This window comes from Athene noctua, chromosome 2, assembly GCF_965140245.1.
Source record: "Athene noctua chromosome 2, bAthNoc1.hap1.1, whole genome shotgun sequence".
Lineage (NCBI taxonomy): Eukaryota > Metazoa > Chordata > Aves > Strigiformes > Strigidae > Athene > Athene noctua.
Window position 1 is genome coordinate 23,353,578 of NC_134038.1, and position 16,266 is coordinate 23,369,843.

At 35.1% G+C, this 16,266-nt stretch overlaps 1 protein-coding gene across 1 annotated transcript in view; it reads left to right on the forward strand.

Moving 5' to 3' along the window:
• Positions 1-15,691, forward strand: part of UBR5 (ubiquitin protein ligase E3 component n-recognin 5) — a 93,159-nt gene extending 77,468 nt beyond the window's left edge. The window contains exons 42-59 of the mRNA XM_074898619.1: positions 1,168-1,241; positions 1,822-1,994; positions 2,094-2,207; positions 2,743-2,963; positions 3,585-3,705; positions 3,815-3,913; positions 4,184-4,427; positions 5,000-5,111; positions 5,626-5,770; positions 6,060-6,190; positions 6,431-6,491; positions 6,826-7,001; positions 7,402-7,486; positions 8,860-9,015; positions 9,409-9,522; positions 10,837-10,981; positions 11,563-11,648; positions 12,793-15,691. Coding sequence (XP_074754720.1) covers positions 1,168-1,241; positions 1,822-1,994; positions 2,094-2,207; positions 2,743-2,963; positions 3,585-3,705; positions 3,815-3,913; positions 4,184-4,427; positions 5,000-5,111; positions 5,626-5,770; positions 6,060-6,190; positions 6,431-6,491; positions 6,826-7,001; positions 7,402-7,486; positions 8,860-9,015; positions 9,409-9,522; positions 10,837-10,981; positions 11,563-11,648; positions 12,793-13,005 — 2,470 coding nt within the window. The 3' untranslated portion in view covers positions 13,006-15,691. The remainder of the gene's footprint in view (positions 1-1,167; positions 1,242-1,821; positions 1,995-2,093; positions 2,208-2,742; positions 2,964-3,584; positions 3,706-3,814; positions 3,914-4,183; positions 4,428-4,999; positions 5,112-5,625; positions 5,771-6,059; positions 6,191-6,430; positions 6,492-6,825; positions 7,002-7,401; positions 7,487-8,859; positions 9,016-9,408; positions 9,523-10,836; positions 10,982-11,562; positions 11,649-12,792) is intronic.
• The last annotated feature ends 575 nt before the right edge of the window (positions 15,692-16,266 follow it).

A 16,266-nucleotide genomic window follows, 5' to 3' on the forward strand; every position in this document is an offset into this window, starting at 1 on the left:
GCAAATAATGATCATAGAAGTGTCCACATGTTGGTAGTTTACACCATCTGTTCCCATTTGTTACTAAGTTTTGAGGTAATGTACCTGAACAGTCCTAGTCAACAGTTAAATAAATACAAATGTTTGCCCCTTCCTGCCCCTAATTTTCAGTATCACAGGTTGAACTTAGCTTTTCCCTTTCTTTACAAATTTTCTTTACTAGTAACTGTATCAAGGTATCAATATTTTAGGTATATATGGGACTGCTGCTTTAGTTCCAGTGTTATATGCAACATATCTTGGTAACATAAGCATTGTTATCACCTCAGAATGTATACCAGAAGATGTTTGCAACAGTAGTTCCCTCACAAGTAGGGATGGCTTAATACAGTAACTGATTGAGGTTTTTTGCTGGCTGACTGGAGTAGTTAGAGCTGTGGCCTGTTATTGCCTTTTCCAGGCAATAACATACTTCTGGAATCTGCTTTGTCCCCAAAAATTCACATATTGAAATCTGTCAAATAGCTGTTCATCAGAGAATTGCAAATTTCCCATGAAATGCTTGTAAAACTCTGAAGGCCTAGACCTTTTCAATTAAAGGTGAGTTGTTCAAATTCAGTCAGTTGCTTCTGTTAGATGACATTTTAGTTGCCTGTATGAAGCAAAATTTTATTGATCTTCATCTAGTTTCAGAATATATTTCACAATGCACAAACTGCCAGAAATGAATAGTAATCAAAGTTCTTGATACTTTTCATAATACAGTGAAATCCATTTCTTTAGTATGCATCCTGCTGACTTACCTTCTGAAATGTGATCACTGACAATATTTTTATAGGACTAAGCTTATTCTACACCAGTAAATTTTAGAATAGGAGTCACTTACGTTCCTAGAGTTTTTTATATTGACATAGTCTTTAAAAACAAGCATACCCATCACTGCTTGAGGCTGTAACTTTTTAGATTAAACTTGGTAGGTGGCCTAATGGCTATAAGGGTAACTGTGAGTAATGTGATGAGTGAGTATGTAATGAGAAGTACTTTGATTTTTAGAGTTCATTTGTTCTTGTTATGTATAGCTCTCAAGTACACTTACTGTTTATACTCTTGCTTTTATCGTTTGCTACACATGTAAATGTTTTGCGTAATGTTTTCTTTGAGAGGATTAACTTTTTTTTTTTTTTAAAGAACTCGGGAACTTTTGGAGCTTGGTCTTGACAATGAAGACTCAGAACATGAAAATGATGATGACACCAATCAGAGTTAGTATACAGAAACACTTCTGTAGTATGCCAAAATGAGACACTTAGTGTTTTTTCCCCTTTAGCTAGCTGAGACTTTGAATAAGTTTTTCTACTTTTATATATTACATTAAAGTTGCATAAGATGACCTTACCATTGTTACTTTACCAAATTTCTTCTGCCATTGCATGTTCTCATTTCAGGGCTCTCTTTTTGTCTCCTTTCTCTCTAAACTGCAGAATTTGTACCCTTACTTATTATTCTGCACAATGACAGAATTTAAAATTTGAATCGGAGTTAAACTGATTTTTTTGATCTGATGAAACTGCTGCTGAAAATGGTAGAATGTATACTTTATACAAAGTATATATAGTGTAGGAGTGCATGTTCAGTAAAGTTAGTTATAGTAAAAATAATTAAAATGATGGCTAAGCAACTTCATAAAAATACAGGATTTGTGGAAACATCTTGTAGAAGTATTAAATTTGCAGAGTTGCTTCTGCAGTCAGATAGCTAAGAACGAAGCATATTAATTCTTGATATTTTAAATCCTTTGCTTTTATAACTGAAAATTGAATGGAAATCTTCTTTCATATTTAGGTGCTACACTCAATGACAAAGATGATGACTCCCTCCCAGCAGAGACTGGCCAAAACCATCCATTTTTCAGACGATCAGACTCTATGACGTTCCTCGGTTGCATTCCACCCAATCCGTTTGAGGTTCCTCTGGCAGAGGCCATCCCCCTGGCAGACCAGCCCCATCTATTACAGGTGACATCAGAGATGGTGTTGTGGGAGAAAAATGCAGTTTGCTTTTTCATTTCTAACTGAAGTATATTATTTACCCAGAATGCTTTTGTTAATTTTCAGCCAAATGCTCGCAAAGAAGATCTGTTTGGCCGACCCAGTCAGGGTCTGTATTCATCTTCTGCCAACAGTGGGAAATGCTTAATGGAAGTTACAGTGGATAGAAACTGTCTTGAGGTAGGTTTAAAGGTTTTATTATTTTAAACAATTAATTTAAGCTAGTATTGTCATTCCTTAAAAAGACACTTTAATGTTTTCAGATAGAATCTTAAGTAGCTTTCAGAATAACAATTTAAAAGCCCAGTCAGTGTGAAAACTTGAAAGTATGCTTAATTTTTTTTTTAATGTAGGAACTTTATGATTACTGATCTATAGTAGATTTCTATAAATATTTTTATAGACTGCAGTACAATTCTGAGTTAATTTTGAAATGCCAATTATATATTTGTGATAAAAATAAATAAATCTCCCTGTAGCCTAGTAGATTTGACTTGCCTCCAGACTGAGCATTAAATGGCAAGCATATGAAATGCAAAGATAAAGTGAGAAAATGTTTTTTCGTATTTGTAGAAATGATTGAGGTTATTGTGTTTTAACAGGTCAATTACAGTTCTCACTTTTGTGTGGTTTAAAAATTATATATAAATATATCCCAGAAAAGCCTTCTAGCCTGATTTGAAAGTGCAATTAAATTTTATTTCTCCTCATTTAGGTTCTTCCAACTAAAATGTCTTATGCAGCCAACTTAAAAAATGTTATGAGCATGCAAAATCGGCAAAAGAAGGAAGGGGAGGAACAAAATGTGCCTACAGAAGAATCTGAGAGTTCAAAGCCAGGGCCTTCAGCCCATGATCTTGCAGCACAACTGAAAAGCAGCTTGTTGGCAGAGATAGGATTGACAGAAAGTGAAGGGCCACCTCTCACATCTTTCAGGTAGCTTGAGTTAAAAATTACTCAATGAAATATCACTGAACTGATAAAAGGATATTTAGGACTCTTTTTAAATTAAAATGTGTAACTTACTTTAGTTTGAATATATAGTTTGTGTTTGATAGCTTTTTAAAATAATGAACAGTGGAACAGACTTCAGACATCTGTACAAACTGTAGTAAAAGTCCTTTACTATCTGCTGCAGACCTACTATGATGCTAAGTAGCTAAATTTAAAAAATTGGAATTGACAACTTGTCATCTGTATCTGGTGATACTGACCACACTTTATGCAGTTAGGGATTGAACTGCCCTCACTTTGTATTATAACTTTTTTTCTAAAAAAAAATAAGGTCTTGATTGAAGGGAGACCAATAACAGAATTCTGTGTAGCAGTGAAGTTACATGCTTTTGAGAGTAATTTCTTTTTGGAAGCCAGATTTGTGTTTCAGCTGAAACTAAGCAGCTTCATGTACTTCTGTCCACAAACTTACTGTACTGTGGTGTTCTTTATCAGAAATAAAGAGTTTACTTGAAGGCAAAGGGTAAGAAAAAGCAGAAGTACACAACATGTGTTGGAAATTTAGTTGATTTTGCTTGTCTGTCGTTTTTTCCCTCCTGTCAGGCCACAGTGTAGCTTCATGGGCATGGTTATATCTCATGACATGTTGCTGGGACGTTGGCGCCTTTCCTTAGAGTTGTTCGGTAGAGTATTCATGGAAGATGTTGGAGCAGAGCCTGGATCGGTATGTATTTCCCAGTGTAAGGACAGTTCCTCTTATGACTAAATTTTGAACCTCCCTCATTTTTCTGATTGAGGTTTTTTTTTGTTGTTTGTTTGTTTTTTATTTTAAGATCTTGACTGAATTAGGTGGCTTTGAAGTAAAGGAATCAAAATTCCGGAGGGAGATGGAAAAACTTAGAAACCAGCAATCTAGGGATTTAACGTTGGAGGTAAAAAATGTCAGTTTATCTTCTGAATTTGTTTTCATTAAAAGTTGAATTGTTGCACATTGCAGTAACTTGATAGGAGAAGTTGTATTTCAGAGTCTGCAAGCAGGTGTCTTAAACCTTACTTTGTGAGCTGTGTTGCAATTACTCTGTAGTTTTTCACAGTCTGGTATTTTCTGAGTCTATGCAGATGTGTCCAGAAACTTCTTGTGAAGCTGAAATTCTCTTGGTATGATGATTGGTAACGAAAATAAAACTTTGTGTTTTTACTAGGTTGATCGAGACAGAGATCTTCTAATTCAGCAGACCATGAGGCAGCTCAACAATCATTTTGGTCGCCGGTGTGCTACCACTCCGATGGCTGTACACAGAGTAAAAGTTACTTTTAAGGATGAGCCAGGAGAAGGCAGCGGTGTAGCACGAAGCTTTTATACTGCTATTGCACAGGCTTTTCTGTCAAATGAGAAACTGCCAAATCTAGATTGTATTCAGAATGCCAACAAGGGTACCCATACAAGTAAGTGATGAACAGCAATTAATCTACAGATAACATTCATAAAAGCCTTGGATGCTTTTTTACATTGAAATACTTGGCATTGTCTCAGAGGTTTCTCTTGCTATCTCAGCACAGGAACTGAGAAAATTGTGCATGTCACTTCTCTGAGGCAAGGAGGTGGCGCTTTTTTCTGCTTTCAGAAACAGGAAGCTCTTGTTTTTCATGTAACGAGTCTGCGTTAGATGCTCTCTGCTTTTTTGAGCATATTTCTCTCCAGTAGGTAATAATTGTCAACATTTTAGCTAGTAAGAGCTTGTACATTTTAATGAGTGCTCCATCTGCCTTGTTACAAATACATTATAATGTTTTTGAAAGTATATATAAACTCCTGAAATACGTTGGCATTTGTAGGTTGGTACAAACATTTTCAGGTTCCTTAAGTTTAACTGAAGTCCAGTCATTACTTTAAGTGAAGTGGTTCTGTCTCATTGATGTCTTTCAAGCCATCTTCTAAAACTGCATTCACCTTACATTGAAACTTAGGAGACAGAAATATAAAGATGCTTAAGCTTAAGAGGTTTTTTCCTCCTTAGGTCTGATGCAGAGATTACGAAATAGGGGAGAGAGAGATCGGGAAAGGGAGCGAGAGAGAGAAATGCGGAGAAGTAGTGGCTTACGAGCTGGTTCTCGGAGAGATAGAGATAGGTAAGTGATTTTTAATTTGTTGGAGATACTTTGTCAAATACAGTAATTGCCTTAGTTTTCTTCAGGAAAGATACTTCCTCAAATTAAAGGTGTCTGTCTTTCTCACTTTCAGGGGCAATTTACAGGGTAATCTGAATTTCATTATGTACTTTAAAGAATAATTACTCTTACTTTAGCATTGATAGATTATGTCTCAACCATATGCCATCAATCTCTCCTGCTAAAACAATAATAAAAACTTAGTGTACTAGAATAAAATTGTGAGGTGATTTAAAAACAACATTGCCATTGGTGGCATGTCTGACAACTGTATCCAAAACACTGGTAGTATTAAAATCTCTGGTTTATTTTGATTCTCTGTTTCTGAATCATTCTCTCCAGGCAGCTATGAGCAACACTACTATTCCACTATAAAAGCTAATGCTATTTTGAACCTGTGTGCAAATGATACTGTTCCAAAGGATTTTTGCATATTTTGTCTGAAACAAGTACAAACTGTTCTAATTTTCTTAAGGGACTTTAGAAGACAACTTTCCATTGACACACGGCCTTTTAGACCGGCATCAGAAGGAAATCCTAGCGATGATCCTGACCCTCTTCCAGCACACAGACAAGCCCTTGGAGAAAGGCTTTACCCTCGAGTGCAAGCAATGCAACCAGTAAGACTTAGCTATCTAATACACTTAATGAGATATTGTTCTTTTAATCTTTTAATCCAAAAATTAATTTCCTTGTCCGTTAATTTTTAACATAACTGAAAATAATTGAACATGTAGAGCTGGTTTTGTATTTTTTGGTGTTTTGTTAAGACTTTGTTTCTCCAATTTGTGATTTAGCTTAAGAGGTATCTTATAATGCATTCTATATTTTAAATACTGAAATTTTCATAGGACTGTATTTGAAAATGAGACAGCTGGAACAGTAAGACATATCATTCCTTATCCCTAGGCATTTGCAAGTAAAATCACAGGAATGTTGTTGGAATTGTCCCCTGCTCAGCTGCTTCTGTTACTAGCTAGTGAAGATTCCCTTAGAGCAAGAGTTGATGAAGCAATGGAACTTATTATTGCACACGGCAGGTAAAGTATTGAGGATTTGGGTAAGAAATTAAAGCTGATTTTGTGGCCAAAGCACTTGTACCATGCTACATCAAACTCCGATACATGCAACTTATTCCTTGCTCTGTTCTAGATACTTTTCTTTGGACAAGTGACTTGTTGACTTTGGTTTAATCTAATCTGTCTGGTTTCAGAATGTGACAATTTTTTACTGTGAAAGTAAATCTCCCTGTTTTTTTCTCTCCCTTTTTTTTTATCAAGGGAGAATGGTGCTGACAGTATATTGGATCTTGGATTGCTAGACTCTTCAGATAAAGTACAGGTAATGAACAGCTGCACAAATTAAATTTATTTAAGATCCAGTTGTATCAGTTAATTTTAAAAATTTAAGCAACTGGAGCCTTCCTTTATCATGCAAGACAAAATTCTGTTTGATTATTTTGTAGAGTTAGTTACCTTTGGTTTTCTTTCTTTTTTTTCTTTTGAAAGGGTTAATCAGTAATTACTCAAAAGTATAAACTTTTACCATTAGGAAATACCATGAAAATTTTTAACTAATGGAATTTGAATCTTTGGGTTTAGTGGCAAAGTTTGTTGATGTGTGTCAATAACTAGAAGTAAGTTTGTTAATTGCTATTCTGACTTTTTCAAAACAGGAAAATAGAAAGCGACATGGTTCCAGCCGCAGTGTAGTAGATATGGAATTAGATGACACAGATGATGGGGATGATAATGCACCACTTTTCTACCAACCTGGAAAACGAGGGTTTTATACACCAAGACCTGGTAAAAACACAGAAGCAAGGCTGAATTGTTTCAGAAACATTGGCAGGTATGCTACTATTACCTTTCTAGTCTGAAAAAATGTAAAAGACTAATATAGAAAATACCAGGAGAGTACCAGCGATCCAAGCTGCAAACCTTCATTACTTTTATGCTCTGTATTTCTCACCTGGAGCTAAATAGTGGGGAATTTGCACACGTCAGCTTGAGGTTTCTTATCCTGTTAAATTTTTATTTCTAACTTTTTTTTCAATTTAATGTTTTATATTTCAGGAAATATTTTTTTTAAACTATACATCTATATTATTTTCTTCTGGGGATTGATAGGGTTGGAAAGCTAGCTGCAGCTTGATTCTTAGAATATTTTGACTTATTTAATGTGAATTTGCTGAAAGATCTCCGATGTAACTTCTGCCATACCAAAACAAACTGCAAACATTTATTTTCAGAATCCTAGGATTGTGCTTGTTGCAGAATGAACTATGTCCCATCACGTTAAATAGACATGTAATCAAAGTTCTTCTTGGCAGAAAGGTAAGTTGAACATAGAAATTTGAATTTCCTTTAATTACATGAACCTTCATCTTTTAAGCCTACTTTTTTTTCCCCCTAACATGCATGTATTGGTTAGCAGAGTTGACAGTGGAACTGTAAGGATGCCTTTAAATTTAATTTTAGGAGTATTAACTTTTTAATTTCCTAGATTTTGAACTGAATAGATGTACTAGAAGTCAGATCTTTGAGTATGATGGAATGACTTGTAATAGATTAGTCTTTGACTCTCTTCAGAACAGTTTACTGTTTCCTCCTTTTTCTCTTCTTGAGACTGAAGACTCCAAGAGATAGTGTTGGACAGTACTAGGCAATAGCATCTCAGCTTACCTAAAAGTGTTTTCCTCAGTACTTGAGAGAACTCATTGAACTGTAACTAAAATTTTGTCTCAGGTGTAGGTATAATTTAATTCAGAGCAACAATTACCTCAACTTTTGGCAAAAATGCTTCCCCACCCCAGTAAACACTAATTATGTACTGCACATTTCATGCATTCTCAATAGCATTGTAAGTTCTGTCTGATGCAGCAAACTTAAACCAAGGTTTGTTACTGCTGGTCTTTCCTTAAAAACAATGTTGATCACATAATCAGTTATCCAACATACATACGTTCTTCTTTAATGAAAAAGGGTTAATGGCAGAAAGATATACCTCCATATATCCCCTGATATCTTCCAAAAGAGATTCCTTTGAATTATTTTCTTCAGGTTTTTCTTCTTGAATACATATTCTTTCCCATTACATGTTGGATAAATCAAAGAATATTTTAGATAGGTGTAGTTTAGTTAGTAGATGACTTTTCTCTCCAGGCTGATAAGATCAAAGGAGCAAGGAACTACAGAAAACAGCAAGAAGTAGACATGGGTATTTGAATTGTTGGAAACCGTGATATGCAGCTTACTGAGCCATAATATACATATATACACCACATATACATGTATGTATATATAGCGGCAGTATGTATGTGTTTAAGTGGAGGGGAATTTTCAGTATTTTGGAGCACTGATGCAAATTGTTTCCATTTTCAGTCAATCTCCATCAAATTTCTATTGATGTTGGTGATATATAGAAGAATTTGTTTTCTTTATAGCCTCTATGCCCTTAATAGCAGTAAAGGCTTTACAGATCTATCTTTACATTCTGCTAATGCACTTCATAATGTACTTTTAAAAGGAGGCTGAAAATAGGAGTTTGACTGCCTTTATTTCCAAGTGTTTATATGCTTTGTTACATGGATTATATACTGCTGTATGCTAGCACATAGATCAGACACAGATGACATAATTTTGAATATATTCTGAAACAACTGGTATGTTTCAGACATCTAGTTTCAAATATCTATCTTTTTTTATAGGTGAACTGGCATGATTTTGCTTTTTTCGATCCGGTTATGTATGAAAGCCTTCGGCAACTTATCCTTGCTTCCCAGAGTACAGACGCTGATGCAGTATTTGCAGCAATGGACTTAGCCTTTGCAATAGACCTGTGTAAGGAGGAGGGTGGAGGACAGGTAAGCACAGCTAAACCTGTGTGTCTGTGTCTGTAGTTTCAGAATTCAATGGCTTTTGTGTGTTGTAGTGTACACACAATCCATGCTCTTCTCAGGTGGAAGAATATTTTACCCTTCCTAGATTCAAATACAGTGTTCTCCTTAGACATTGAAGTGTGGGGTTTTTTTCCCTTGAAGGTGATGTAGAGCCTACCATAAAGCCCAGATAGCATAGTCAGTCCTAGGGAATTTTTAAAGCTAAGCTGTAGTAATAAATCTTGCTAGTTTTTACAGGGATATTAACCAATAAATCACTGTGCAGCATACTGTGCCTGTTGTAATAATCTCATTCCCTTTTTTTCATTTTTAATTTTTTTTTCTCCTTCTTAAATGGTCCCTGTTACTTTGCCATAGGTTGAACTTATTTCCAATGGTGTAAATATACCGGTCACTCCTCAGAATGTATATGAGTATGTCCGGAAATACGCAGAACACCGAATGTTGGTAGTAGCGGAGCAACCTCTACATGTAAGTCTTTGAGGAGGGGGGGGGGAAATCTGTAAGATTTCAGTCAGTTAATTCTTTTCCTCATTAAGGTATTTCTAATCAGGTTTCTTTTGTAGTCTTGACAGTGTCACTAAAAATATTTAATTTTCTAAAATTTTGGTAATTGTATAGCTGTTTATGTAGTAGTATGAAGACTGAGTACTTTGAGCAATTTCTCTTTTTCTATGGAATAAAAGATAGTTTCTTTTAAACTTGATTTCATTGGTTAAGCATGTATGTTCAGTTCTTGAGCTCAAACAGCACATCCTCTTGGAATTTTTGCTTTGTATTTAGCAGCTACTTTGTTCTAATAATCTGTCATCTTTGATTGGTTTAACCTTATAAACAAAGATTAAAAATTTCAAAATATTTGCATAAGTCATCTTGAACTTCTGACTTGTGTCCTTTTTTAAAAGGAGAAACCAGTTATGAAACATACAGTTTTGTTCTTATTTTACTAGCCTGTCAAGAAACCTAACAATGTACTATAAAACTATATTAAAAACAATTTTAAAATAAAGTTATGGAATGATATATTTTTATAAACAGTTAATGATGTTCCAGTACTTAGAACCACTTACTCTGTCTTGTGGTCATTTTTGCTGACTGGTTTCCTGTTACACTTCTGAGATACACTAGCAGACTGCTAAATTACCTTTGTGCAGTTTAGGTCAAAAATTTACACAGAAAGACCATGTTCCTAGAATTAAGCTACTCAATCTCCATGTCTGTCTATATTAATAATTTGACTCTTCTTTATTTTTAGAGTTCAAACCCGTAACATTTGTATTCATTTTGGAATTTACTAAAATTTATTCATATTCTTTTATTTTGAAAATGGAATTTCCAAACTTTTCAGGATAGTACCTATTTATATAAAATCTAAGTGTGTGTATATAACGTTTTTAAAGCAGAGTTGGCATGTGAGTGTCTGAGAAAGCAAAGTAAAAGTAATGTGCAAGATGCATGTAATTCTCATCAGATTCAGCATAGCTCAGCAAAATAACTGAGCTTTTTAGCATTAGAGAGTGCTTTTGCTTCTGCTCCTGATGAAATACTAGTTCAAACCATGACTGCCTTCTTTTGTAATAGTAGCTAAAATTTAACAGATTGGTGCAGTTCTTTATTTCACAAAATTTGCATCTCAGATGGTAAAACTTCAAAAGAAGAGAACAGCTAGGGGAATAATGAATTTTTAGTTAGTAGGAGATTTCACATGGAACTTTTCAGTAACAGATTTGAAGTCAATCTGAAAGTGATATGGCTATAATGTGAATCTTGTGATTTTTACTTAAGGCAATGAGGAAGGGTCTCCTGGATGTACTTCCAAAGAATTCATTGGAAGATTTGACAGCAGAAGATTTCAGACTTTTGGTTAACGGCTGTGGTGAAGTAAATGTGCAAATGCTAATCAGCTTTACCTCTTTCAATGATGAGTCAGGTATGAAGTAACTTAGTCAGAAACAGAGTTGCAGGGATAACTTAACATTGTTTTGTCTGGAGTAGAGTAACCAGCGTTAAATTTAAACTACCTCTTCAAATTTGTCATCAGTTAATAAGTCACTGAAAGTCCTAATAAAATTATGGCTGTGGTTTCTACATACCTCTGAAAAGATTTACCTTCAGTTGGCAGGGGGGGAACACATTTTCCAACTTTGTCACTTGACATTAAATACAAGGATTGTATTATTGATAGCATATCTTTCCTTCTGAAAGTTTTAACCTAACTTTAGAACTAAAAACATGATGGATGCAGTCTAATATTTTTTACATAATTTTGAAACAGTATGTAGCTGTTATTAGGCTTTTTGGGAGGAAAGGGATGAGTTGTACTGAGGTGTGTCAGAGTTAGCCTTTACATTTGAAACTACGTGTATTGATTTTGAAATTACTAGTCTCCAATATCAGGACTTTATGAATGAGATTGTAGTTGAGATCATTTTGCAGCACATGTAAAACAGATCTCTTAATATTTATTGTCCAGTGTACTAGCTGAATATCTATATCTTTTATTTCACACAGGAGAAAATGCTGAGAAGCTTTTGCAATTCAAGCGTTGGTTTTGGTCCATAGTTGAGAAGATGAGTATGACAGAAAGACAAGATCTAGTAAGTTGTTCATTCCCACTGGAAACAGGCAGACGAACTAGAGTAACTTTGGCATTGTTACTGGTTTTAACTGTATCTACCTGCAGAGACTTTTTATGTGAAGAGGTAAGGCATCAGAGCAGAGTAGTAGGGTTTGATTAGACCTTCAGTTCTGGAAACATAAGGTGAGAGTCCTGGACCTTCTGGCAACTGCAAGTAAGCATGGTGTGTCCTTATCCACATTCACAGGTCTCTTACGGAAGCGTAGTTACAGTCTCTGCACAGTTGTTCTTAAGCTGATTAACTGTGGTTAGCCAGCTGTGTTGTGGGTTAGTACGGTTTTGAGGTTGTTTTCTCTTCCTGGATCATATACTCTCCTGACTTCTCTGTATCCTGAGGGAAACACCTGTGTCCTCTCTGTAAGATGTCAGTGATGATACTGTCTCCTTCTCAGAGCCCCTTAGGAATAGCTGATGAGAAGCATGAAAGAGCAAGATACTGTTCAGGGGATTTCATTTTTGAAAGCTTGCCTGTAAATTGTATTCATTGTACGCTTCTTAAAACTTACTTGCTTTTAACTTCCTACTACTTAAGGTACTATCATTCCTTTAAGTTTGCTAAAAGGAAACTGGACTAATCTGAAAAGAGAAAAATCTAGAGAACATTTGTGAAGGAATATCTATGGTTACACTTCAGTAGTCACTCTGCTCTGCAAGTCAGTATTTCACATTTGAGACAATAAATCAAATATTCTCTGTTGCTGCCCTTTGTCCATACAAGTACATGTATGTAACATAGTTCTGTAGTCAGTGGTTTGTGAGAGTTTTCTACACGTTTTGTATTGATGGCAGTCAGCGTTTTCCCAGATAGATTTGGGGACATTTCATTTACTGAGGATTTGTTGATACAGGATGATTGAGTGCTGCCTGTATCAGTTTTAACAGAAGTATATAATACAATGAGCAGTTGAGGAAAGGAGGTGAAGGAAGCTACTACAAAAGCATGTAGCATGACCACTGAGTTTAGTTGGCATATTGAACAGAATGTAGTTATGATCAAACTTGCTGTGACTCTGCAGTTCTTTAACCCATCCATACACAACATGTAGCCAGTATGAATTTTAGCCTTGTACAGCAAAATGTTAAATGATGTCGTCTTTTTTCAGGTTTACTTTTGGACCTCAAGTCCATCATTGCCTGCCAGTGAGGAGGGATTCCAGCCTATGCCATCAATCACAATAAGACCACCAGATGACCAACATCTTCCTACAGCAAACACTTGCATTTCTCGCCTTTATGTCCCACTCTATTCCTCTAAGCAGATTTTGAAACAGAAATTGTTACTCGCCATTAAGACCAAGAATTTTGGTTTTGTGTAGAGTATAAAAAGTGTGTATTGCTGTGTAATATTACTAGCTAAGTTTTGTAGATTTTTCCATTTGTCTATAAAAGTTTATGAAAGTTAATGCTGTCATACCCCTGGTGGTACTTTAAAGAATTAAATGCAAACATTCCTGTACTAAATTTGTAACGTAAAGGCCTAAGGAGCGCTAGCAATATCTGATTGCAACAGTTTGCTAGTCAATAACTCCTTTGCCTAACCCCAGCCAAAGATGACAGCAGAACAATATAATTTACACTGTGATTTATCTTTTTGCTGAGGGAAAATATGTAAAATGTTCTGAAAATTCACTGCTGCCTTTGTGGAAAGTGTTTCAGCAAAGGTTCTTGTATAGAGGGAGTAGGGAATTTCGAAATAAAAAATTAAGTATGTTCTGTGTTTTATTTTAACTTTTTTTTTATGGTGTTTAATTTGTGGTTGGCTGCAGTTGTGTATCATGTATATTGAACTTGTAAAAAGTTCCTGACAGCTCAGATCCCAGGGTTGGGATTGTTCACTTATGAAACCACTTTCATTGCAATTTTTGTTCTGATTGCATTGAACTCTGGCATATCAGATACCATCACTAATATTTTGCATGTAATCTGTACCTTTAGTGTTTTGGGTTGGGTTTTTTTTTTGGTACATATGATGAGGCCAATGCACAGTATTTCATAGTTCACAATCAACATTTTTGTATCCCTGTTTCAGTGAACAGACAGTCAGGAGATTGTTCCACTACCAGTTCTAACCCAACACTTGTACTACGTTATCTAACTGTGTAAACTCAGCCTGGGCACTTTCTGGTAACTGTAAAATGTTTATAAGATCATGATTATTGAAGATACATTTTGGAAAACTTTAATGTTCGTGAGCAGCTTAACTTCTTTTGTATCTAGCCTTTTTTAAAGTATCTTGTTACAGTTTTTTAATAAAGAAATTGCAGACAAAATACCAAATCATACTGAAGAAACAATAGTTTTTATTTATTTAGCCATTTATACTTTAGCTAACAGCATACAATAAACATAGTTGTTCGTTAAAAATCTGAATTTTGTAACTGAAAAATTGACCTGCAGAAGACATTCAGCCCACATTTTACAGTTAGCAGAGACTCCTGAATGAAACAGGCCAGGCAACCCCTTCTTTTCACAGAATTGGTTTGAAGGGAAAGTGGCTTGTTCTGAAAAATCTCAAGGTAATTAGGTTAGAATAAAATTCTCTAACTGCATTGTAGTGGGTTCTACTGTATGTTCACTTTTGAAGTGGTTGGTTGCTTTTGGGGAGGGCAGTCTTTTACCATAACCTAGGATTTGTTTTCCCTAATGCTTGAGAGATTTCTGAGAGTTAGGAAGTGATTAGTAAAGGAAGGAGCTACTTTTTCTGTGTCAAAACAAATTTCTGAAAGCTTAGCAGACTGACATATTGAAGGTTAAGAGCTTTTGTGGTGGTGATGTTCTCTCTCTTTTTTACTTATCCAACCCCATGAGTCCATGTTAGTGATTTTTTTTTTTTTTTTTGAGGTCCCCCTCCTTTTGTTGGGAATGTTTTGTTGGGAATCCGAGAGGAATTCACCTTTGCCAGAGCTCCACTGGGTTTTCCTTTCTGTCAGTCAGTTGAGGATGACCAGAAGTTACCTACAGCTGTAATTTTCAAAAAAGCCTGTTTTCATACTTTATTTAGTTGCTAGAGGTATGGAGGACAGTTGAGATGAGAAATTCTGATCACCAGTTGCCAAATACATGCTGAAAATCCTGTTTTCTAAATAAGACTGACTGTTTCAGGCTTGTGTAGTTAAACTGCAGATAAATCAAGTAAACAGATATAGGACTGTTTCTGCATGTACTAATACTTCTTAAATCAATTGTCCTAGAAAAGGATAGTTTCATTGTACAAGAATTGGAGTCTATTCTGCATTTCCTGTTGTGACCTCCAGTGTATTTAAATTCAAAACTGTATCAGATTTTACTATTCTAGTATCAATTTAAAATAAAAAGCGGTACAGCTACACAAGTCTAGATATAGGTGTATTAGTATAGAGAAAATTTACACTGGTATGGCTGTTCTCATGTACTAAGAAGGATAGTTACAAAGGTACAAAGCAACATACACCCTATGCCTGGATTTCTAACTGGTGTAATTATTTCCATTACCAAAAACGCCTCTAACTGAAATGTGTCAAGTTAGTAGAAAGCAACAAAAGAAACTGTTTAGAATAGGCATCTACAGTCTGTAAAATAAAGGTCCCTCCCTCACAAAGCTTTGTGAGACTTGATGTATTAAAAAGTATCCAAGGCCCTTGGGTGAAAGGCCATATATAAATGTAAAGTACTGTGTGTATATATATATATATATGTATTGTGTGTATATGTATATAAGTGTATGTGTATGTATAACATATAAATATATGTTATATGTATATATATTTCTGTATATAGCTTAAACATTTTTTAAGTCCTGTAATGTATAGCTAGACAAAAATTATGCAGATGACTCACAGTAGCTCACCATATATACACACAAGCATTCTGATAAGTGGAGAGGGAATCTAGAATGATTTATGCTGTCGTCATTGACTTGAAATGTGTATGTAGCTTTATAAATAGCTTTTTTCCTCTGTATGGTATATTTAAACTATATCAAGATTTTAATAAGAAAAATGTTTATTAAAATCATACACCTCATTTCCCTTTGACTTAAGCCCTTCTGTTAGTTCACTTTTAAGATTGGTAGAGAAATTAGTTAAAGGAAAATTTTGTAATGTTTACATTTTTTCTAATAGCATAAATCCTTAGCTGTTCATAATTGCTGAAGTAAGAAATAAAGGTAGCTACTAATAAAGTGTTATCACCAACTACTAGCTAGTTCCTCTCCTGAATCTAGGGAAAACTGACACCTTTAGTGCTGACTTCCATAGCTAATTCTCAGCATTGGTTTCTGTTCCTTAGCTAACTGTATCCAGCACAGAAGGTAAATAGCTTGCTACAGCTTTGTTAGTTTTCCAGAAGTGAAAAGTTGTATGGGCTTGTAATCAAGTGGCCTTTCCCATCTGTTTGGTTTGGGAATTACTTTCCTTTCCTGAAAGATAGTCATTGCAAAGTCTGTAAACTGGCAAATTTGTGAATCAAAGCAATACCCTTGTACAGCAGCAGTCCTTCAGGGAGGGAGAGGAAGGGAAATTTTCCTAATCTCTTAAGATATGTTTATCTTTGTATAATTTTCACAGTTGCATACAGACCTGCTGTTTTTTGAAAGTTTA